The sequence below is a fragment of the Onychostoma macrolepis genome, chromosome 09, assembly GCF_012432095.1.
Source record: "Onychostoma macrolepis isolate SWU-2019 chromosome 09, ASM1243209v1, whole genome shotgun sequence".
Classification (NCBI taxonomy): Eukaryota; Metazoa; Chordata; class Actinopteri; order Cypriniformes; family Cyprinidae; genus Onychostoma; species Onychostoma macrolepis.
This window is the reverse complement of record NC_081163.1, coordinates 11,280,306-11,303,244: the sequence shown is the minus strand read 5'-3', so window position 1 is coordinate 11,303,244 and position 22,939 is coordinate 11,280,306. Positions and strand designations below refer to the sequence as shown.

At 35.7% G+C, this 22,939-nt stretch overlaps 2 protein-coding genes across 5 annotated transcripts in view; one reads left to right on the top strand and one right to left on the bottom strand.

The window, feature by feature from the left end:
- The window catches only part of ralba (v-ral simian leukemia viral oncogene homolog Ba (ras related)), a 28,972-nt gene extending 8,879 nt beyond the window's left edge, over positions 1-20,093 (bottom strand). The window contains exon 1 of one of the 2 annotated variants that reach the window (XM_058786891.1): positions 20,075-20,093. The gene's annotated coding sequence lies outside the window, so the exon portion shown is untranslated. Of the gene's footprint in view, positions 1-7,006; positions 7,163-20,074 lie in introns of those variants that run through there. The other variant, XM_058786890.1, reaches the window with a different exon arrangement.
- On the top strand, positions 7,870-22,846 carry si:dkey-3d4.3 (uncharacterized). Of its 3 annotated transcripts, XM_058786887.1 has the most exons (10): positions 7,870-8,037; positions 12,646-12,806; positions 15,472-15,666; positions 15,786-15,868; positions 16,132-16,210; positions 16,499-16,545; positions 16,625-16,745; positions 16,886-17,066; positions 18,229-18,418; positions 20,082-20,268. In XM_058786887.1, exons 3-10 carry the CDS (start codon positions 15,504-15,506, stop codon positions 20,124-20,126), a joined length of 909 nt encoding a protein of 302 aa, XP_058642870.1. In that variant the 5' UTR covers positions 7,870-8,037; positions 12,646-12,806; positions 15,472-15,503; the 3' UTR covers positions 20,127-20,268. The 3 variants fall into 3 exon arrangements, with proteins under 3 accessions (XP_058642870.1, XP_058642868.1, XP_058642869.1); XM_058786885.1 differs by lacking the exon at positions 18,229-18,418 and having other exon boundaries at positions 7,908-8,037; positions 20,082-22,844; XM_058786886.1 differs by lacking the exons at positions 7,870-8,037; positions 12,646-12,806; positions 18,229-18,418 and having other exon boundaries at positions 15,523-15,662; positions 20,082-22,846.
- Positions 22,847-22,939: the final 93 nt, after the last annotated feature.

The window sequence follows — 22,939 nt, the reverse complement described above, 5'->3', positions numbered from 1 at the left end:
TCGTACCTTCACCCCGCCTCCATTCAGATTGACTCGCCGCGCACAGCCTGGAGACAGATCTCCGCTTTTTCGCAATGCAAGGGTGAATAAATAATTGGTGTTTGAATAGTACAGCGTTTTCTTTACTCAAACACTATGTCAGTAAAGGATAAAGTTTTTGTGTGTTTGAAGAGTGGAGAAGAATTAGTTATTTGCTGTCTATATACGTTTTAAATATCCTGTGCATTATGTGCATAAGCGCTTAATTTGAGATTTTGGCCAAGTGTATTAAACAACAAGAAAAAACTAAGCGCCCATATAGCTACAATCAAAGTTATATAACCTGTAAAAGTTGATGAAAGCATAATGCACTTGCTGCTTCAGATAACAGTTACAGCCGTTCTAATGACAGACAAAACACTCCATCTCCGTCATTCTCTGGTCAAAAACATTATTAACTCCATTTGAGCTTGATTTTCATATAATGTTAAGTGCAAGTGTCTGATACAATACCAACGCTAACGACGCAGTGTTGTTAAATTATTTAATTTTTTGCATTTTTATTTAAGCTCTGCTTGTTTTGTTTTAAACTATGAGTTTGTTTTAGCACCACTTACTGGTCATTTCATTTTAGACCTGCTGCGATACGTACAAAAAACAACATAAAAAGCTGCCAGATTCACATTCTTTTTTTCCCCACCCCCAGATAAAACTGACGCACTTTTAGCACCACTCACTGGACATTTCAAGTTGAAAGTGTTGTGAAATGTGCAAAAAGCGATCATTTTGAAGAAATTTTGCCACAGCTTTTTCCAATGATACCAGGTTGATATGGACAGATATGGGTGGTGTGTTATAGAAAGTTTTAATTTCATAACACCATTGCGCTAAACATGCCTGCCCAGATCTATGCCTGTATATTACAGATGTGAAAAGACCTGCCCACTAAGGATGAAAAAACAAAAACAAAAGTGACTCTTCCACTCTTGCCTTTCATAATTTTTGTTTCAGAATCAAACCTACATCTCCTGAATGAGAACCACATGTAAGCATATTTAGGGAAAAGCCCGATCTCTTTTTTTAATCAGTAACAGATAAAAGCAAGCCAGAAAAGAGAATATTTTTACGAGTCTCGGCTTCCATCAATACCTGGACTTTAGGGTCTTCTTTTATGGTTTCTTCTTTGATTCTAAGAGCAAAATTATAGAAAAACATTGCCATATTCCCTGCCATGAGCTGAATAAAAGAGCATTTTAGGAACAACAGTGGCTCCAAAAGCTTGTGTGGACAGTTATACTCTCCCTCAAACATTCATGTCTAAAATAATGTTTCTTTTCGGAGGTACAGACAAAGAAATTTCTCATACAAGATTGGTGATCTGAAATGTTAGATTTGATCAGTTATGATTAAACTACAAAAACGTGCTTAGTCTGTATGAGAAAGTAAAGGATCTGTCGTCTGAGGAGCTTGTTTCTCCCTCACACTCAAGGTGAGCATCTCTGCTGAATACTAACCATCTAGAGCAGGGACACAGAAGCTTCATTCAGATATATAAAGGCAGTGGTGATGAACTGGGACCCTACAGCCATGCTGTTATCCAAACCGGGCATGGAGAGATGTTAAGCTCTTCCAGTGGACAATCTCTTTACACACAGCTACTGAAGAGTATTTTGAATAAACAAGTGAAAGTGGCCATGATATTTGCCATCTGAAAAGTAGCTAAAATTTGAATATTTTATATCTTATATTTTCCCGCATATCAAATCATTTCCAACATACTGCTACACCCTGCTCTGTGGGAAAGGTGGAATAGATTTCAACAGCACTGCGAAAACATTCTCCAGAGCAAGTGAAATAAATCGTCTCAAGTATCTCTTCATTTCATTTACAAGGAGGGAAAATGATCTCTGTGTTAGGCAGACATAAAGAATTTTCCATTCAAATAAATTACAGATAAAACCTTATGCAACCAATCTGCGAAAAGGAATTTTTAGAAAAGTGACAACTGATAAATGAATGTTATACTAGGCATTGTTAATGAGCAAATGCTGAAAGGCATTCATTGGTAATTGAGATTAAGCTTTTTTTCCAATTATGGGCAAAATACATACTGGTCGACCTCTTATAAGCAATGATACATAAAGTTTAAAGAAGAAAGCAGCAAAGAGTTTGAAAAGAAACCACTGGCAAATACCTTCATATAGAGCTGATATACAAAATATTATACCCCTATCACACATCCCATAAAAGATGGACTTAACCTCACTTTTTATCTCAAACCCTTTTAATCACATACCCAGAGACACAGACTCTCAAGGGGTATGCAGGGCAAGAGAAACATCCCATGTGGGAGGGTTTAGGAGCACAAAGTCAAAACCAAGAAACAAATTATTGAACTAACTTCTGGCTCCACATTCCCCACTGGTACGACTAGTTCATGACCCTCTGTGATCCAGATCACATAAGAATAATGAATTATAAAGTGAATGATGACAGAACCATTAAGAACATCAGAGCATTATGCCAGAAAAAAAAAAAGCTGTTGAATCTCAAAAAATGCACATTTTGCTGATCTGAATTGTCTATCGTGTTGGAGCATGTAGAACTTACGTAACCTAATGACACGGTATGAGATGGCCTGTAATAAAAAGCAGAACTTGCCCTTTATTCAAGGGTTGGTTTTTTTCAGTCTGATCACAAGGCCTGGCAAAAGAGAAACCAATCTAAGGGAAACTGATGACATTCATAAACTTGGCTAGGTTGATGTGTGTATTTCTTCAGAAAGTACCCTTATTCACCTAAGAGTGCAATGACTAGCACAAATGAGATTTTTCAGGGGAAAAGCACAGCTCTAAAACATTAAAGTGTGAGCTTTACACATGAATCATGCAGAAATGAATAGTGCTACTGACAAATATACACTGAACTATACCAATACACTATTCAAAAGTTTGGAGTCAGTAAGTGTTGTTTTTCCCTTCTTTTTATTTATTTATTTTTTTACAAAATTTCTCTTTTTCAAATAAATGTTGTTCTTTTGAATCCTGAAAAAAAGTATCCATGTTTCCAAAAAATAATATATTAATCAGCATTACTGTTTTCAAAACTCATTTCACAATATTACTGTATTTTTGATTAAATACATGCAGCCTTGATTAGCATAAATTTTCAAAAATAAAAACAAAAATAATCTTGCCAGCCCTATACTCTTGAACATTATAGCATATTGTGAGGGAGGGGTGGGCGATATAGCCTCAAAATTATATCACGGTATTATATCATGATTTATTGGTGATTGCAGCTGGCAGGCATCAGCATTTATTAGTGCAAACACAATGAAGGGCAATTTCCATCCTTTTCCAATGAGCTACTGTCATTGATGACAAGACTACTTAATTCGAATTGTAAATCTATTGTCATGAGGTGACAGAAGCAGCATTATAGTGCAATTGTAGTGACCAGTGTTGGGCAAGTTACTTTAAAAATGTAATTAGTTATAGTTACTTCTCACAAATAGTAACTGAGTTACATCATTATAAAAGTAACCAATTACCAGGGAAAGTAACTATTGTGTTACTTTTTTTTAAAGAATGTTCAAATGTGTCAAATAATGTCTCCAATATTAAATGTTAAATGAATGAAATAGACACTACATGGAATAAATTATTATTTTTCAACATTGTACACTAATATAAAACAATTTAAAAAATACTTATTTAACACTGAACATTTTTTAACATTCTAGCAGAAATTATACCAAACAAAGCACAATTTAACTTAAAATTAATAAGTTAGTAAAATAATATTTTGCGGCCATTTTTGAGACCCCCTTCTTGAATCCGGCTTGCAAATAATGCAGCCTTGCCGAGCAGAAGGGAATTCTTTTAAAGCATTGCAGATCCCAATTTGAACACTGTGTGAACGTTATAATAAATGTATTAATAGAGCTGTTGTAATTATTATCATTATTATTGTCTTACTTTTTAATTTTATTTAACAGAACAACAGCAATAATACAATACTAACATGTATGAATGTTGATGGAGCTTTTATTTTGACGGAAACCTGCAGGAAGTCCTCAGTGCCTCTTTTTGTTGACAGCAGCAGATTTATAAATTATTCTCATTACTAATTTGGGAAGATGCACGTATCACATTGTCACACGCCTTGTAAAAATTCATAAAAGTGTTACTGAGCAACTGACGAGTAATCCAGTTTCAGCGCAGATTTCCCTCGCGGTTTGGACTTTGAACCCTGGCTAACGAGACAGCGCTGTTTGAATGCAATTCATGCGTGTATTAGAAAATGTTCTGCAGTGTATTTAAGGCCATTTTGCGATTTTAATCATCATACAGAAACCAGCAACAACCACCCCTTCCTCTTCTCATCGGAGACATGAGATGCAGTACTAAACGGTCTCTCGCTGTCGGTACTTGTAATGATTTTTGAGTCTTTCTCGGACAGTTTTAAATGCTTCCACACTGCTGACGTGTTTGCTGCATTAGTGCGCGCCTCTATTTGATCGCGTCACGTCATTGTTCGGTGAAATTTATTCGCTCTTTTTGCTTATTTTGGTGCATCCCTAGTAAATACGTTATTGCATTGCTATATCATTGATATCGCGATATGACACTTTTTTTTTATCATGTAAACATTTATACCAGTATTATCGTGGACGATATGATACTATTGTGAGGTATCTGGCAACACAGGGTATTTCAATAGAATGACGGTGAAACAATGTACGGCTCATACAATAATAATAATTTAAAAAAAAAAGACAGGCATAAAATTAATGATTCAACATTTCTGCCCATATTTTCCCAGTAATTTGTTGAAACTCTACACCAACAGGGTCAGCATAGTTACATCTGGAGCATTTTATTACTAAGATATTGGGAATGTTCGCTCAATTTTCTAGAATTAGGTTTAATCCTATTATGTTTAAAACTTAATCCTATAATAAACTGAGCAGAGGCTGGAGACAAGACTTCACTGTTATAGCTGGATATTTTGTTGAAGAACACTGAAAAAGCATCTGACCAGCAGATTACTGACAAACCAATGAATATTCAGCATGTATGCTTATTCTACAGCCAGTCTCAAACTCTAATCTCCCATTTTTGCCTCACCTAACCCTAACCATAACCCTAGCTAACTTGAACCAACATCAGCTCAAACGTCCAAGTCACACTTGTCTGGAACGGAGTACAGCAAACAAATGAAATGGTACAAGCTTCGGACAGGTCATTAGTATGTTGAACCCAGAGGCTTGCTTGTTTCCACGATCAACTAGACAATTCAAGCGCAAGCCACCTAAAAGATAAACAAAAACCTGTTGCACAGGGACATTGTTATATCAATGTATTGCACTGCACAAGGATTTTTACATAATCTTTTGAAAATATGGTACTGAATATAATTTGTACATTGTAGCTTTCCAGCTAAAAATCAAAGTACTATTAATCAAGGTATTAAAATGTAAAAAAGAAGATATCAACAAATATATATATATATATATATATATATATATATATATATATATATATATATATATATATATATATATATATATATATATATATATATATATATATATACCATAAGGAGTTTATCAAATATGCATATTTCTACAATACTATTTTTTTTTTTTTTTAAATGACATAACTGTGCCTTTACTTCACAACTCCCTTTCTGAAGGTGATAAGGGCACAGCCACTACTGTCAGTGAGGTTACACCCAAACACCCCAGAGACAAAGAGGGGGGAAAAAGTGACCACTCAGAATATGAAATAAAAACACCAAACCAAAGTACTGACATAACAGATTCTGCTCAAGATAGCCCACATGCAGGCCTGCTTTCAAGGTTAATATGTATGCTGGATACAAGGACATCTGAATCCATATTTCAAATTAATAAAGAGATAGAAATGTACATCTTTACAAACTTGGTCAAAAACAAGATGGATCACTAAATATAAACTGACGTGGGTTGCAAAAGTAAAAAGATTTCAAAGCTGGATTGTATTGTGTAAATATAATGGGAAACAGTTGAGATGTATGGTAAAAAAGGAGAAGTGTACATAGTGCCTTAATGTGCTCCATTTTTATTTTTATATGTAATTTACGATTACGTTATTAGGTGCATACAGGAAGTAAGGCTCAAAAGTTCCTGAAGGATGAGTATAAAAGTAAAATGAACAACTCTTCCCACACAAATGGAAGGAAAGTGACGCATATCAGGAATACAGTACACTTTGGTGTCCCAAAAAAATATAATATATTATCCAAAAAATAAAATAATAATAAATAATATATATATATATATATATATATATATATATATATATATATATATATATATATATATATATATATATTACTATTATTATTATTATTATTTTATTTTTATTTTATAGTCTCACATCCAACAGCTTTGTTTATCATAATCTTCTTTAGAATAAATAATGTTTTCATTATGTGTATTTAGTGTTTAAATGGCACCTAGGCATGTAACAGGATCTCAACAGAAACTGAACAGAAAATAAGGTCACATAGGCTAATATTTAATTGACCCAGTGAGGTTAATGAGCAATATTTCCTTAAGTATTAACACCTAAATTGCACCTTATTTGATGAAAAAGGGAAACATGCTGCAAGTTAGTCTTTTCATTAAAAGTGCCTAATATCTCTTCATTTCATACACGTACATGCCATAAGCAGCACATCCACGTTGGGGCTCTGAAAATAAACCTCCACATCAACCAAGCACGCGCAACATCCGCAGAAACGCCCGTCTCTCGTGATCAGCCGTCCGCTGGGTCAAACTAACCCATACAGCGAAATTATTATAACGGTTGTAATTCTCATTCACTTGACATTTTTCACAGAGTAAAATACGCCCACAGCGACTTGTAATAACTGCCTGTCGACCAGTGACAAAAGCTCGAGCTGGAAGGGATCATTTTTAAAATTCATAAACAAACGAAAGAATGAATAAACAGGGACATATATAAAGACACCTTACCTCTCGGTGACTTTGTCCTCCACAGTCTCTTATGCTATCTTGTGGAACGCATTAATCGCCTGTTCCGACTCATACACCCTGTAGTTTCTCTGAAGCTGTCGTTGCTGCCATATACCCCACCCTCAGGACATGCAAATGAACAGGATATGACGTCGTCACCCGTAGACTCCGCCCTCTGGGCGAGGGATGAGCGGATGTGATGTCATGAACAGATCGAATGGTATGCTGCTGGAGATACCGGCCATAAATATTTTATGATGTAATATGTTTATTATGACTCTAAAGAAAAAAAAGTGTTTTCATATAAGAGCAAATTCTAATCATACACGTTTGCAATATTTATGCATGATTTACCTCAGTGTTTACATTTAGACTACAAAGTAACAGAAACAAAAACTGTTAAACTGTATGTAGCCTACTGAAATGAGATCTTAAGTGCCTCATATTATTATTATTATTATTATTTAATAATAGGCTATTACGCCAAAGACTCCCAGATATGAGGGCCCCCCTTCCAAAAACAAAAGGCAGATATTGTCATTTACAAAGACCAATATAAGGGGGGAAAAGTGTTGTATCCTAAATCAGTAGGCTGATGCCCCCTATTGTAAATGAGTGAGTAAATGAAAAACAAAACTGATTACAGTGTCATATAAAGACAATTAATAATATCAAATTTAGACACTTTAAGTAAGCTTAAAATAAGCAGCACATGCCTGTCTTTTTCAGTCTCCGCCGAAAATGAAGTAGCCTACTTGTTTGTCTTGTAAGAAGGTGTTCTGTTCACAGGAGAAGTCTTCTGGAGAAACTGAACCGGAGGGAGTGGGTTACAGACAGCTTCCTAAAGTCAACAATCATTTCATTATGAAACTGGCTCTGCAGCATGTTGATGTAAAGGCTAAAACACAGTTTTGAGGAGTTGTTGTGAGAGGCTATGAGGTTTGCTCATGGAGACTAACTGCTTGGAATCTGTTAGTCAGGGAGTCATGGATCCAGTTACAAAGTGTGGTATTAAGTCCAAGTATTTTCTAGTGAGTGTCTGAAGTATGATGGTGTTTCAATGAAGAACTGAAATCAGTGAACAGCAATATGACATGTGTCTTTATTACGCAAGAGTGAGAGGGCCAGGTGGATGACCCTCTTAATCATCCACATTGGAGTGGCTCTGTAGGCATCATGCATAAGCAAGAAAACATCTGAATTTTAGGCAAGGCCTCTTGGTTGTTGAGTAATTGTGTTGTTACGACACCATCTTCTTACTGAAATAGCATGTGGCAGATGAAACATACAGTACTCATCTAGGTCCTCACACATGGCAGGTTTCAACATGTTTGTGTTCCCTTTTCAGCATGTTCTCTCATTTCTGGAGTAACTGCTATGCAAGGAAACAGAAACTCAGGAAGACTCTATATGTATTCTGCTTTGGAGTAGGCATAACCTAAAACATATACAGTGGGTACGGAAAGTATTCAGACCCCCTTAAATTTTTCACTCTTTGTTATATTGCAGCCATTTGCTAAAATCATTTAAGTTCTTTTTTTTTTTCTCATTAATGTACACACAGCACCCCATATTGACAGAAAAACACAGAATTGTTGACATTTTTGCAGATTTATTAAAAAAGAAAAACTGAAATATTACATGGTCCTAAGTATTCAGACCCTTTGCTGTGACACTCATATATTTAACTCAGGTGCTGTCCATTTCTTCTGATCATCCTTGAGATGGTTCTACACCTTCATTTGAGTCCAGCTGTGTTTGATTATACTGATTGGACTTGATTAGGAAAGCCACACACCTGTCTATATACACTGTAACCCGACAAGTTAGAGTAACTCAAACCGTTTGAGTAAACCAATTCCCCTTGGCTTAAACCATGTTAAGTTTTAAAACTTGCAGTCAAGTAATTAATTGATTAATTAAGTGTTAATTGAGCATTAGTGATGAACACCTGCTGTTATCAAACAGAATCACTGAAGAAACAAGAAACACAAGAACTAGTACAACTGACTTCAGACACAGCCTTAGATGAAATCAACTGAAATAAAATACATTAAATCTCTCAAAATCTGATTAAACAACCCCACAAACAGCATCACCAGCTCCACTTATTAATAACCAGATTGACTTTATTTCTGTCAGACATCTACAGAAGATCTTATTGAGAATTAACTAAGGTTTAGATGTTGATTTATTGTTTAATTTGAAGTAACCATGTTAGAGATCAGTGTCTGCTTTAGTTGGGCTCTTGACCCTTGACTTCTGTGTTAGATGTTTCTCTGGCTGTTGTAACCATGTGTTTCTTAAACATATTTGTTACAACTCAAAAGCCCAGAGAAAATGATCAGTAGTTGGTTATTATATATTTATAATGACAATCATCTATTAGTGAACTGATCTCATTGAGTGTGAACATAGACTCATTGTGTGTCTAATCTCTGGTTAAATGGATGTTGTATTGATTATAGTAACCGTGATTCTAAAAGCAAGTGGTTCTGTGACAGTTAATAGAAAGAACTTTCCAAACAGTTTGTCTACAAACGTTTTTTCTCTATGGTAGTAGCTAGACTCACACAGACATCAGGAATCAGCTTGTGAACCTCAACATTGGTGACCATTAAAAAAGAAATGTAAAAAAATCATGCAGCAATGCATGCTGGGAGCCATGGATGAGGTTTGTACTATGCTAGTACCCAGCATGCATTGCAGAATTATTATTATTATTTTTTTTTTAATGGTCACCATTGTTGAGGTTCACAAGCTGATTCTTGATATCTGTGTGAATCTACTTACAGCCATAGATTTAAACTTTTTGTGGACAAACTGTTTGGCAAGTTCTTTATATTAGCTGACTTTCACAAAACCAACAATTGCTTTAAACAGAAATTAGACACAATGAGTCTATGTTCACTCTCAATGAGATCAGTTCACTAATAGATGACTGTCATCAAAAATATATAACAACCAACTGCTGATCATTTTCTCTGGGCTTTTGAGTTGCAACAAATATGTTTGAAGAACACATGGTTACATCAGCCAGAGAAAAAGAAAGAAAAAAAAAACACAGAAGTCAAGGGTCAAGAGCTCAACTAAAGCAGACACTGATCTCTAACATGGTAACTTCAAATGAAACAATAAATCAACATCTAAACCTTAGTTAATTCTCAATAAGATCTTCTGTAGATGTCTGACAGAAATAAAGTCAGTCTGGTTATTAATAAGTGGAGCTGGTGATGCTGTTTGTGGGGTTGTTTAATCAGATCTTGAGATTTAATGTATTTTATTTCAGTTGATTTCATCTAAGGCTGTGACTAAAGTTAGATGTTCTTGTGTTTCTCTTTCTGTCAGTGATTCTGTTTGTTAACAGCAGGTGTTCATCACTAATGCTCAATCAGCACTTAATTAATCACTTAATTACTTAACTGCAATGAGTATCTTATTTTAGTGAACTCAGCTGAAATAAGTTCAGAGCACTCATAATTGTTAGTTTTAAAAACTTAAATGGTTTAAGGTAATCAGTTTCCTCACACGGTTTGAGTTAATCTAACTTGGGTTTTTAAGGCAATAGATTTACTCAAACAGTTTGAGTTACTCTAACTTGTCGGGTTTTACAGTGTAAGACCTTACAGCTCACAGTGCATGTCAGAGCAAATGAGAATCATGAGGTCAAAGGAACTGCCTGAAGAGCTCAGAGACAGAATTGTGGCAAGGCACAGATCTGGCCAAGGTTACAAAAAAATTTCTGCTGCACTTAAGGTTCCTAAGAGCACAGTGGCCTCCATAATCCTTAAATGGAAGACGTTTGGGACGACCAGAACCCTTCCTAGAGCTGGCCGTCCGGCCAAAATGAGCTATCGGGGGAGAAGAGCCTTGGTGAGAGAGGTAAAGAAGAACCCAAAGATCACTGTGGCTGAGCTCCAGAGATGCAGTCGGGAGATGGGAGAAAGTTGTAGAAAGTCAACCATCACTGCAGCCCTCCACCAGTCGGGGCTTTATGGCAGAGTGGCCCGACGGAAGCCTCTCCTCAGTGCAAGACACATGAAAGCCCGCATGGAGTTTGCTAAAAAAACACCTGAATAAGATTCTCTGGTCTGATGAGACCAAGATCAAACTTTTTGGCCTTAATTCTAAGCGGTATGTGTGGAGAAAACCAGGCATTGCTCATCACCTGTCCAATACAGTCCCAACAGTGAAGCATGGTGGTGGCAGCATCATGCTGTGGGGGTGTTTTTCAGCTGCAGGGACAGGACGACTGGTTGCAATCGAGGGAAAGATGAATGCGGCCAAGTACAGGGATATCCTGGACGAAAACCTTCTCCAGAGTGCTCAGGACCTCAGACTGGGCCGAAGGTTTACCTTCCAACAAGACAATGACCCTAAGCACACAGCTAAAATAACGAAGGAGTGGCTTCACAACAACTCCGTGACTGTTCTTGAATGGCCCAGCCAGAGCCCTGACTTAAACCCAATTGAGCATCTCTGGAGAGACCTAAAAATGGCTGTCCACCAACGTTTACCATCCAACCTGACAGAACTGGAGAGGATCTGCAAGGAGGAATGGCAGAGGATCCCCAAATCCAGGTGTGAAAAACTTGTTGCATCTTTCCCAAAAAGACTCATGGCTGTATTAGATCAAAAGGGTGCTTCTACTAAATACTGAGCAAATACTGCAATATAACAAAGAGTGAAAAATTTAAGGGGGTCTGAATACTTTCCGTACCCACTGTATATCTAACATAAACATAACCTAAAACATTGTTTCCCCTTGTAGGGCCAAAGACGTGATAAAAGTTTAGTAGTACTTTCTTCATGCTGGGGGTTAAAGTAACTATTTTGAAAAATCCCTCAGGCTGAAAATGGACATAATGACGTTCACTGACTGCAATGTAATGACTTACAAACATCAGTGAATTCTCTCATTAGAAATGTATCCTGTTTAAAGTTGGACATTCAGAGTCTAGCAGTATTAAATACCTCCAGTATACAAGTGCTGATGATAACATACCATATCTTTAATGTTTTCAGCAATTTTACAAGTTCTCAGTATGTAATCAGATTCCAAAAATTAAGTACTTGTAATTAGAAGTACAAGTACTTAGATAATTAAATTACATTTTAAAATACTCAAAATCAGACTACGGTTAGCCTACTTTTTAAATTGATTTCTTGAATGCATATAGCAACAATATCAATCACACAATAGCAATTAATTATTCATAAACAATTCATTGATGCTAATTCTTTTTTATCTTTTAAATTTTCCTTTCTAAAATGGAAATATTTCGTTTTTTAGTTAATGTTTTATTTTGATTGTTTTGATTAATGATATTTTTAAAAGATTTATTTTAATTTTACATTTTTACGATTATGATTTTTAGCTTTTAATTAAACACGCAAACGCCCTGCAGGTCCTTCTTTGCATTTTAATATCAATATGATACAATATTATCCTATTTATATCAATGTGATAAATGAGTTAGATTAAAAGTAATCTGAAAGTCTGATTATATTACATAAAATGTGTTATGTAATAATAGATTACATCACTAACTACAATTTTTATCATGTAATTTAGAATCAGTAACGGACTGAAATTTGAGTTTTGTTTTAAAAGTAGGAGTGCGTTGTGTTGTGTTCAGTTACAGTCAGAGACCCTCTTGAGAGAGAAGCAAACCCACACAGGATCCTCCTTCGCCCCTCCTTCTCGAGTACTGGCATTGGCAGCTATACAGTTTTCATCATCGTTTATCTTTTCAACGAAGGTCGAGGGAGGGCAGACGTTCAAAGACGATTTTGAGCGGTAAGGAGTTTCAACACTACATTTACTAACAACGCGAGCTAAACGGTTACATTACAGTCAGCAAAAATAACACAAACGTCTGCGCTTCTGTTTTGAGGACCTCTATCCACCGCTAACGTTAGTTGCTTTCAAGATCTGAAGCAGTTCTTCCTCGCGGTCATGTGACACTTTCGGGACTTTCTTCAACATGAAAAGTCACATATAAACTTCTTGATGATGCAAGTAAATAGCCTACTCATCGACCGCCGTAAAGAGGTTATATAACAATGTTTCTTAGTTACATTAATATAACCATTATACATGCGAATGACTGCATAACGGGCTACGATAAGATCAGCTCGCTGGGCGTTTACGTTAAAAATCATACTGTGGTGAGCAACATAAAACATAAAAAAAAAATTGGTCGACAACGGTAACGTATTGTATTCTTGCATTAGCCTACTGTATACTCTGTGTAAAATAACGTTTACTAAATTATTAAATGTTGACTATACATACGATGAATCCTTCATTATATGTCAAAATGTCACCTAATATGTCACATTTTGGTTGTGTATGTATGTGAGGTGTGACATGTTGGAAGGGATTTATTTTCAAAACAGTTCACATTTATTAAAAAAAAAAATACTTCGTGTAATTATGCTGAACCATAACCAACCACATTCAGATTTCAACAGTAGCCTAACATGCTGTATTTCAGGTATACCACAAATTTTCTGGTGTCTGTAAACAACAGGAAATCACATTTGTGTCCCAGTCAGTTGATAAACATATTTGTTTTTATTCTTTGTGTGTGTGTCTGTGTGTGCAGTGCACAGCACAATTGAGTACACCCCCTCTGAATAAATACAAAAGATGTATTTTCTTAATGATTACTAATACAGTTCATGGAAAGATGTTAAAAGTGAATGTTACACTTAGTAAAAACAGAGAAATATATGCCATTAATATCTGTATAAGTAAATTAGCCAGTTTTGTTTGAATGAAGGATTGCAGAAATGAGTACACAATTTAATTCAACAAATGTATAATATCCTCCATAATTTCAAATACATGTATACTGCTCTGACCCTTCTTGGCACTGAGTGTGACAAACTGTCACATCTGTCCTGTTTAACTCCTGAAGGATGACCTTCTTAAATGCCCTGGTCTTTAATGGAGAGTATTGCTACTCGTCTACAGAATCCCCCACAGGTGCTCAAGAGTGTTAAGATTGGGTGAAACACGTGTTTACTGAAAGATTTTCACCATGGGAGAATGCATATTGAATTATTAGGTAGCACTTTATTTTAAGGTGTCCATAATACAGAGTAATTACCTAGTTAAGTACTTAGTAGTAGCCATTGTACATACATCAAACAAAATGTACTTACTACTTACCATGTAACAAAGTTATGGAACAGCCTGTACTTACAGTTTGTAATTATGTAGATGTAAATTTGCTACATTGTTACATATGTGTTGCAGACTTTATACAACGTAATTATAAATGTAAGTGCACAGACATAAGATACTTAGTGTATCAAGATTGTACTTAAGTGTACTTCATGTGCATCTATACTGTACACCTTTTCCAGCTGCACCTTAGTTTGAATTAACCCACCGGTACACAGCTTAAATACATGTAATATCATAATACATGTAAAATAAAGTGCATCAAGATTGTACTTAAGTGTACAAGTAGCTGTGTAACAGACTCGGCCTGTTACATATGTGTATCAGTAGCTGCCTATTACATCTACATAATTACAAACTGTAATTACAGGCTGTTTCATAATTTAGTTACATGGTAAGTATATTTTGTTTCATGTTAGTACAACAGCTACTACTAAGTACTTCATTAGGTAATTTCTCTGTATTATGACACCTTAAAATAAAGTGTTACCTAAATAAAGTGTTACCAATTATTATTATTACTGTTATTATTATTATGAAAAATACCCAGCAACTCAACGAATGAGGAGAGGGTAGCATCTTCTGTTTCAAGTTTTTGTATTACATTACACAGTTGTGTGTGAATTTCCAGTGTGGACAACAACCATACATGTCACTTCTGCAGGCTGCATCTTACTCTGTGAGATAAACAGTCACTCTTTTTATAGCTTTTGCCAGCTCTGAAACACTCGTTTGGTATTTCTTCTGCGCTTTCTCTAGAAAAAAATGATTCATCACTAAATGAAAGCTGAAAGTGAAGGCCTAATTAATTCAGGGGCCTTGTTGGCCATTGTTTTTGAATTTCTGTCACTTTTGCTATATTCAACAGCGGTACATAATATCCACGTTCTGATTGGTCAGATCGCCTGTCAATCAAGCTCCCTGCGAATGGTCAACTGCTGAATTTGTTTTTGTTTGTTTTGAATTTTGGGGAAATAGACAAAATAGCAATATTGTGTCTAAATGTAGGATTTTCTGTAATAACTTGTGTATTGAACTATATAAAAGCAATTTTAATCATATGGTTCAAAATCTGCAGTGTTGTTTATTAGAAATACTTGCTTTCTAGTTAAATATTTGCACAGCTCTCATCTAATGTATTACTTAACGCCATAATAAAAATTCCTTTCACTGCAATATACTTATGCTGTTTCTGTACTATTCTAGGAAGTAGTGTTAACATGACTTCATTAGCTTTCCCTTAGTATTTCATGCTTGCTTTTCTTCACAGAGATTAACCCATGAGACTCTCAGAGCCTGAGCATGAACCAAGGGAGCGGAGCTTGTTTGTGGACCTCTGTGCCTCAGCACTACCCCGCACCATGTGATCGTTACAAGCATGCATCTTGTGCCCACAGAGGCCATGTTTACATACTAGGTGGCAGAGAAAGATGCTTACTGAGAGATTTCTGGAAATATAATGTGGGTAAGTCATTATTATTTATCTGTGGCTGCCTGCTTCTTTGTACACTTGTGCTCATTATTGCATAATGTATGGTTCCTGCTGCACTGATGATAATTTATGGAAAATGTATATATTTTTAGTCTGTGACATGTGGGTTGAGCTTCCCTGTGATAGTGAAGAAGCACCTGAAGAACTGGAGGAGCACACAATGGTAGCATATCAGGTGATTGCAATAAACTCAAAATTCATTGAATGAATGCAAAACTCACAATTGAGCCTAAGGGGTTCACAAGTTAATAGAAACAATATGACATTGTAGACCATCAATTTATGTAAATCATGCACTGCATTCTGCATTACAATTCCTATTATACTCATTAAAATGGTCATATCATGCAGTATACTTGATTATTTCCACATATTACTTTAGTAAAAATATTTGCACCAAAAAGAGTAAATGTATTTACCTTTTGTTTTTTTTCTTAGGAATTTCTGTATGTCTTCGGAGGAATGCAAGATTCATCATATTCTAACTCAAAAATGCCTCTTTGGGTGTTTGACACAGGTATTTTTTATTCAGTGCATGATCAGTGGGGCTCCAAAATGTCTGAGTCAACTAGGAAATAAATGTTTTTTGTTGTTGTTGTTTGTGTGTTTTGTATGAAAAAAAGTACTTTAATTTTTATTGGAATTTAAGTTAAAAAAAAATGTATATAGCTTTCGGAATTTTTGTATTATTTGTTTTGTCTTGCTTTAATGACACTAGCACTTGTGCTGCATGAACGCAGATTGTTTTACCTCACGGTAATATGCAACTTAGTCGTTCACGTCTTCAGTTTTATATTCTTTGCAGTAAAAGAATGCTGGATTAACTGGAAAACAGAGGGTGAAACTTTACAGGTAAACATCTTTTTTAAAAAAAATTATAAGAACTACAGCTGAAATGTGATCCTTTTGTTATAGTGAACTGTTTTTGTAGGAAGTGACACCAGCAAACAGAAAAGGGCACAGTGCTGTCATTTTTGGGTCATCTATGTATGTCTACGGTGGATACATTGATATAAGAGGATCAACAAAGGAATTCTGGAAATTTGATTTTGGTGAGTGTTATCACATAGCATTGGATTTATGGTTTATTAGACTAAATATTTATTTGAATAGTGTGACTGTCATCCACCTCAGGTATGATTTACATATTGCTAAATGACCTTACCAAATAATGATATTTTCTCTGTGTTAGATTCCAGGGTGTGGTCGCTCCTAAGCAGTGTAGAAGGTGGGCCTGGTCCCAGACACGGTCACTCAGCTATGACATACCAGGACTCTATGTACCTTTACGGTGGCCTGCAGGGCCTGAGGGAACAGAAGGACCTGTGGAGCTGGAGTCCTGCCAGCCAAACCTGGAGCTGCATCAATTTCCAGTGAGCTTCTTTATTAATATCTATCTATCCATCCCATAAACCCCTGTTGCCAAATAAGTAATCCATAGATTTGGCGAAACTTTGGAAAGTTTATAGCTACAAACCTTTGAAAGATATCCAGAGTTTTGTTTGACATAATTAGTAGGAAGCAAACTACATGTTCCCAAGCAGAACAGAATATTCACGCAGCTGTTTCCTGTGCCAATCTATTATTGTAGTATCATACATTTCTGATTAACTCATCCCTAAATGGCACATAAAAAAACAAACTGTGGTTGGTCGCTTTACAGCATTATGCAGTGTCTTCTGGTTTAACAGAATTTGTTTCTTCATTGGAAAAGATTGAGAAATGTAGCATTACATCACTTGCTCACCAGTGGATCCTCTGCAGTGAATGGGTGCCATCAGAATGAGAGTCCAAACAGCTGATAAAAACATCACAATAATCCACACCTCTCCAGTCTATCCTTTAATGTTTTGTGAAGCAAAACGCTACATGTTTGTAAGAAACAAATCTTTCAATGTGCTTCTGGCCAAAACACCAGTTCATAATCCATAATGGCACTTCCTCCAGTTGTCCTCTCATATCAAAATCCACCAGTATATTTGTTTAGAACTGTTTTGGACTCTAAATGGTGCTTGATTTGTGCATATTCCTCTCCTGATTCAGATAAGATGTCTTTTCACTGGAGAGATATTATGGATAGAGGACTCTTCATTTTGTCAGAAGCAGCGGTTTGAAGTTAAAAGCATCTAAATGATGGATTTGTTTCTAACAAATACACAGTTTGTGGATTACATACAATATTTGTGGATTATCGTGATGTTTTTATCAGCTGAACGCTCGTTCTGACAGCACCCATTGACTGAGCAAGTGATGTAATGCTAAATTTCTCCAAATCTGTTCTGATTAACAAACTCATCTGCATTATAGATGGCCTGAGACATGAACTTAAGCACTAACATGCAGTGAGTCTTTACTGACGTTTCAGAAGGCTGCTAGATGGGCTAAAAATAAATATTACTCTGATGTGATATCGCAAAATGTTAATAACCCTAAAATTTTATTTAAAGTTTTAAATGCAGCCATAAATCCTGTACAGTCTAGGTATCTTGATTCTTCCTCTATTAAGTGTGAAGAATTTCTTAATTTCTTTAACAGGAAAATTGTCGATTTACATTCCAAGATACCAAAATCGCTAGTAGTTCCGTCTGGTGATCTGGCTTCTGCTTGCTGCACTGAATGGACAAAATTCCATCCTATTACACTTCCGGTTTTGGTGGACACTGTGAAGCATCTTAAACCTTCTTCATCAAAAGACGATGCTATGTCTCCTTGCTTTTTCAAACAGGTTATTGAGTGTGTTGGGACTACTGTGCTGAATTTAATTAATAATTGTCTCAGTCAGGGCATATGTCCAGCTGGTTTTAAGCATGCCACAGTTCTCCCACTTTTAAAAAGGCCCAATTTGGCTGTGGAGGACATTAATAATTATAGACCAATTTCAAATCTACCTTTTCTAGCCAAGATACTAGAGAAATTGGTCTTTAAACAATTACAATATTATATTACCTTCAATGCAATATGTGAGCCTTTTCAGTCCGGTTTTAAATCTGGCCATAGTACTGAGACAGTGTTGGTTAAAGTGCTAAATGACATCTATTTATCAATAGATAATGGGGATAGTGTTATCTTAATTTTGCTTGATCTTAGTGCGGCATTCGATATGGTAGATCATAGGATTTTAATGGAGCGACTTGAACATTGGGGTGGCCTAAAAGGTACTGTACTGAAATGGTTTGAATCTTATCTTATGGATAGGTCTTTTTCAGTGAAAATTGGGAACTGTAATTCTTCAAGACTACATCTTCCCTGGGGAGTTCCACAGGGGTCAATTTTGGCACCGTTGTTGTTTTCTCTAAATATGCTACCTTTGGGGGCTATTTTTCGAAAACACAAAGTATCATTTCACTGCTACGCAGATGATACTCAGATTTATCTACCCGTAAGACAGTCAAACCCAGATTCTATAAAGGTGTTGGTAGCTTGTTTACAGGAGGTAAAGGCCTGGATGAATGAAAATTTTTTGATGCTTAATGAAGATAAAACTGAGGTTATTGTTTTTGGCCCCAAAAATCAAGAAGTGATTCAGTGCTTAAATTCAACACATTTGGCTGCCTCGATTAAAACCCATGTGAAGGACTTGGGTTTTGTATTGGATAGTGAATTAAAGATGGACAGGCAAATAAACACGGTTGTGAAATCCTGTTTTTTTCATTTGCGTCTGTTAGCGAAAGCGAAACCTTTCCTATCCACTACTGACTTGGAGAAAGCCATTATGGCTACCGTTTTCACTCGAATGGATTATTGTAACTCCCTTTATTTTGGAGTTGATTGTAGTGCAGTGGGGCGCCTACAGAGAATTCAGAACGCAGCGGCTAGAATGATTAAATCTGCAAAAAAACATGAATCGGTTACTCCACTACTTGCGTCACTTAATTGGCTGCCGGTAAGGCTTAAAATTATTTATAGGATACTTATTTTTGTTTTTAAGGCCCTTCACAATTTAGCCCCGGGGTATGTGTCAAGTATGGTTGCAGTCTACACTCCTTTGAGATCTTTGAGGTCTGAGAATCAACACCTCCTTTGTGTTACTAGGACAAAATTTAAACACAGGGGAGATAGAGCTTTTTCTCGAGCCGGTCCAAAACTGTGGAATAACCTCCCTCTTACTATTAGATCTGTTGATTCATTATCGGTCTTTAAGGCCATGTTAAAAGTTCATCTTTTAAAGACCAATGAGGAGTTGTTGTAGAGCAGGTTTAGTTTTTTAAATTTTGTTTATATTGTTATGTAATGTGTGTTGTCATTTGTGATTTTGGTTGTTTTTATGTAAATCAGCTGTGATATTGTGAAGCACTTTGGACAACCTGGTGTTGTATTAAACTGTGCTATATAAATAAATAAACAAACAAACAAACAAACTAACACTTCTATGATCTCTTACTCTGCAGTTCAGGTCCTTCCAGGCTGGTTGGTCACTCTGCTGTGTTGTTTAAGGACAGCATGCTCATCTTTGGTGGTGGGGAAACCCAGAGCTCTCCTCAGAGCAGCTTGTGGAGGTTCAGCCTGACAACAAAAACATGGAAGAAGCTAGCATTGTTGCCTGGATGCCCCTCTCTGTGCCGGATCCATCACTGCAGCATTGGCATAGGCCAGAGTTTCCAGCCAACATCACCAAACGGCATTTATTTAAGGAAAATACTCAACTCTCACAACATCAATAACAAGCTAAGACCATTTAAGAACAAGTGCCAGCCATCCCGCCCCACTTTGCAAGAGCCCTGTATTGAGCTCCAGACTTTCCACATGGACAAAAAGAAGTATTTACCAGATTTAAGTATTGCAGTGAAAGACACTAAGCTGAAAGGAAGCTGTCTCACCTTTGAGAACCAGGAGGCTATTAGTGAGAAGCGGAATAGTGGTGACCTGGCAGAGGAAACTGAGGACGCCATGTTTCTCCATATGCCTGACTTGCTGTTAGTCCTGGGTGGTAAACCTCTACGAGGACAGCATGTGATTTCAGTGTGGCATATGACAATGGCATAAATCTGTTGTTTTTAGTGCATTCTACTTTCTCTGTGAGAAATTAATGGGCCTTAGCAACAATACCTATATCCTGGGAGAGCAATTGAATTCAGTCATGTACAAACTTTTTACAGAGTCTGTAATTATTACCTCAGAGAAACCACGATTACTCTGAAAAGCACCAACTAGGGCTTTTATCTTCCACAGAATGTCATATTATTTTACTATGTATCAAAAAAAAAATGTATTAAAGAATCTCCACTAAATGTGAAATAATGGTCAAAATTTTAAAATTGGAATTTTATTACATGCTAGGAATCAATCCAAACATTGTCACATTTTGTAATTTGCTTTGTGTGTGTTTTGTTAGATCCACGTATATTGCTGTCAGAACACATTAATTTCCCTGCCTTCACACTGTTTCAGGATAACTGCACTCAAACGCTTTAATAAGTAATGCATTACATGAATAATGTGTAACCATTTGCAACAATCAAAAATGTGTTGCAGCGCTAATGTTAAAACCAACACTAGTCTGTATTTATTTTTGGATTGCTAAAAAAAGGAATTAACAGAATTAAAAAAACAGATACTGCTAGAAAACTACATTTGTAGCATATTTGTATTAAATTTAGTCATTAGCAGACAATTTTATCCAAAATAGCTAAGAAATAGGACAAAAAAGCAATCAAAACCAACAAGCCAACCTAATAATATGTAAGTGCTGTGATAAGTCTTAGTTAGTTTATAATAAATAAAAAGAAAACAAGTAGATAGAATAGAAAAGAATAGAACGCTAGTGCTAGAGGGTCATGTTTTGTAATAAATAGAAAAGTCAAAAGAATAGAGAACGCTAGGGTCATTTTTAATAATAAATAAAAAGGAATAAATAAACGTTGTACTAAATATAACTATAGCTAGAAAATGCTACAATAATACAACATACAACTAATTTTTTAAAAAAGGAATTAACTGTGCTTGCAATCACTAATTGTTAAACGCTGACCTGTACTTACATTTCTACATGCACGTAGTGTTTATTACCACTGGAGGGCGACAGACTTCGCAAGTCACGCTCAACAAATGCACAGATCATATAGATACATAGCATAAACCAACAATCTCCTTGACACATTTGGGTTATTCTACACATTATTATTTATTTATACATTTTTATATTGAAACAAAAGAACAACACAATTCACATCTGTAGGCTAAACAGATACATACCATCATCAGTATCCTTTATCCTCAATATTAACAGATAATATACCAAATAAAATGTTCCATTATGAAAAATGTGACATAAATCCAAGGGATTTTTCCATGGCAAGTGACATAGAAGTTGCAGAAGTGACAGAAGAGTTGAACACATGACAGGGGTCATAATACAAAGTGTCCTTTTAAATTGTATTGAATTGCATTCTGTAGCTAATTAATTGTTACATTAGGACAAACCACACATATATAGCAAAAAGTGTTTATATATATATATACTGATAATCTGTATGAAGCCGCGGTTTGTTCACTTTAGACTGCAAAGCCGGTATACAGGTTGTATCTTCAGAAAAGTGGCACATACAGTATTCTCCACAAAAGGTGCTTTCTTACCCAGTCTGTTTAATGCTGCAGAGAGGTGGCATAAATAATATTATTAAATTAACGTTTTAAATAGTTTAATCTGTGAATACAGAAACCAAAGCCATTCAAATATTGCTATATATTATAATTAAATATAGACTCAATATTCATGATGATATCTATGAATACTCCAAATTTTACAAGACAAAATTATGAAACATTTTCCATGAGAAAGTAAGAATCCCAAAATTGTGTGCCCCTCAAGATAGATGTGTTCATAGAAGATGCCCAGAAAATGTAATGTGTATTTATTTTGTTGAAGCGATAGAGGGCGCCATATCACTTCACAAAAAGTTGGCAATGCAATACAGCACAAAAAGTCGATTAATAGCCGACTGAAATAAACTGGCAAACAAAGCGACACTTGAGGGAGTTTCTTAAAGCATGTCTTAAGCGTTGCCAAAGCGCGTGCATTATTTAATTAATTATTACAGAAACTGATCAGAAATGAGTGACTAATGGTTAATTCTCATGAAACCATAAAGGTTTTGCTTTGTTAGTTGAATAATAATAATAATAATAAACTGACGTGAAAACGAGCACTGGCAATTTATATTATGCTTCAATGTTTTATAATGCTTGTTGAAAGAAACAGATTTTATGAAAGCCCTGCAGTCTTGTATTTTCACAATGAAAAGTTGAG

Coding starts and splice junctions, on each gene's coding strand:
- si:dkey-3d4.3 (XM_058786885.1), top strand. CDS start 15,504: ATGAACCAAGGGAGCGGAGCTTGTTTGTGGACCTCTGTGCCTCAGCAC. Junction 15,869..16,131: donor ACACAATGGTAGCATATCAG/GTGATTGCAATA, acceptor TTTTTTTCTTAG/GAATTTCTGTATGTCTTCGG. Junction 17,067..20,081: donor TGGAGCTGCATCAATTTCCA/GTGAGCTTCTTT, acceptor CTTACTCTGCAG/TTCAGGTCCTTCCAGGCTGG.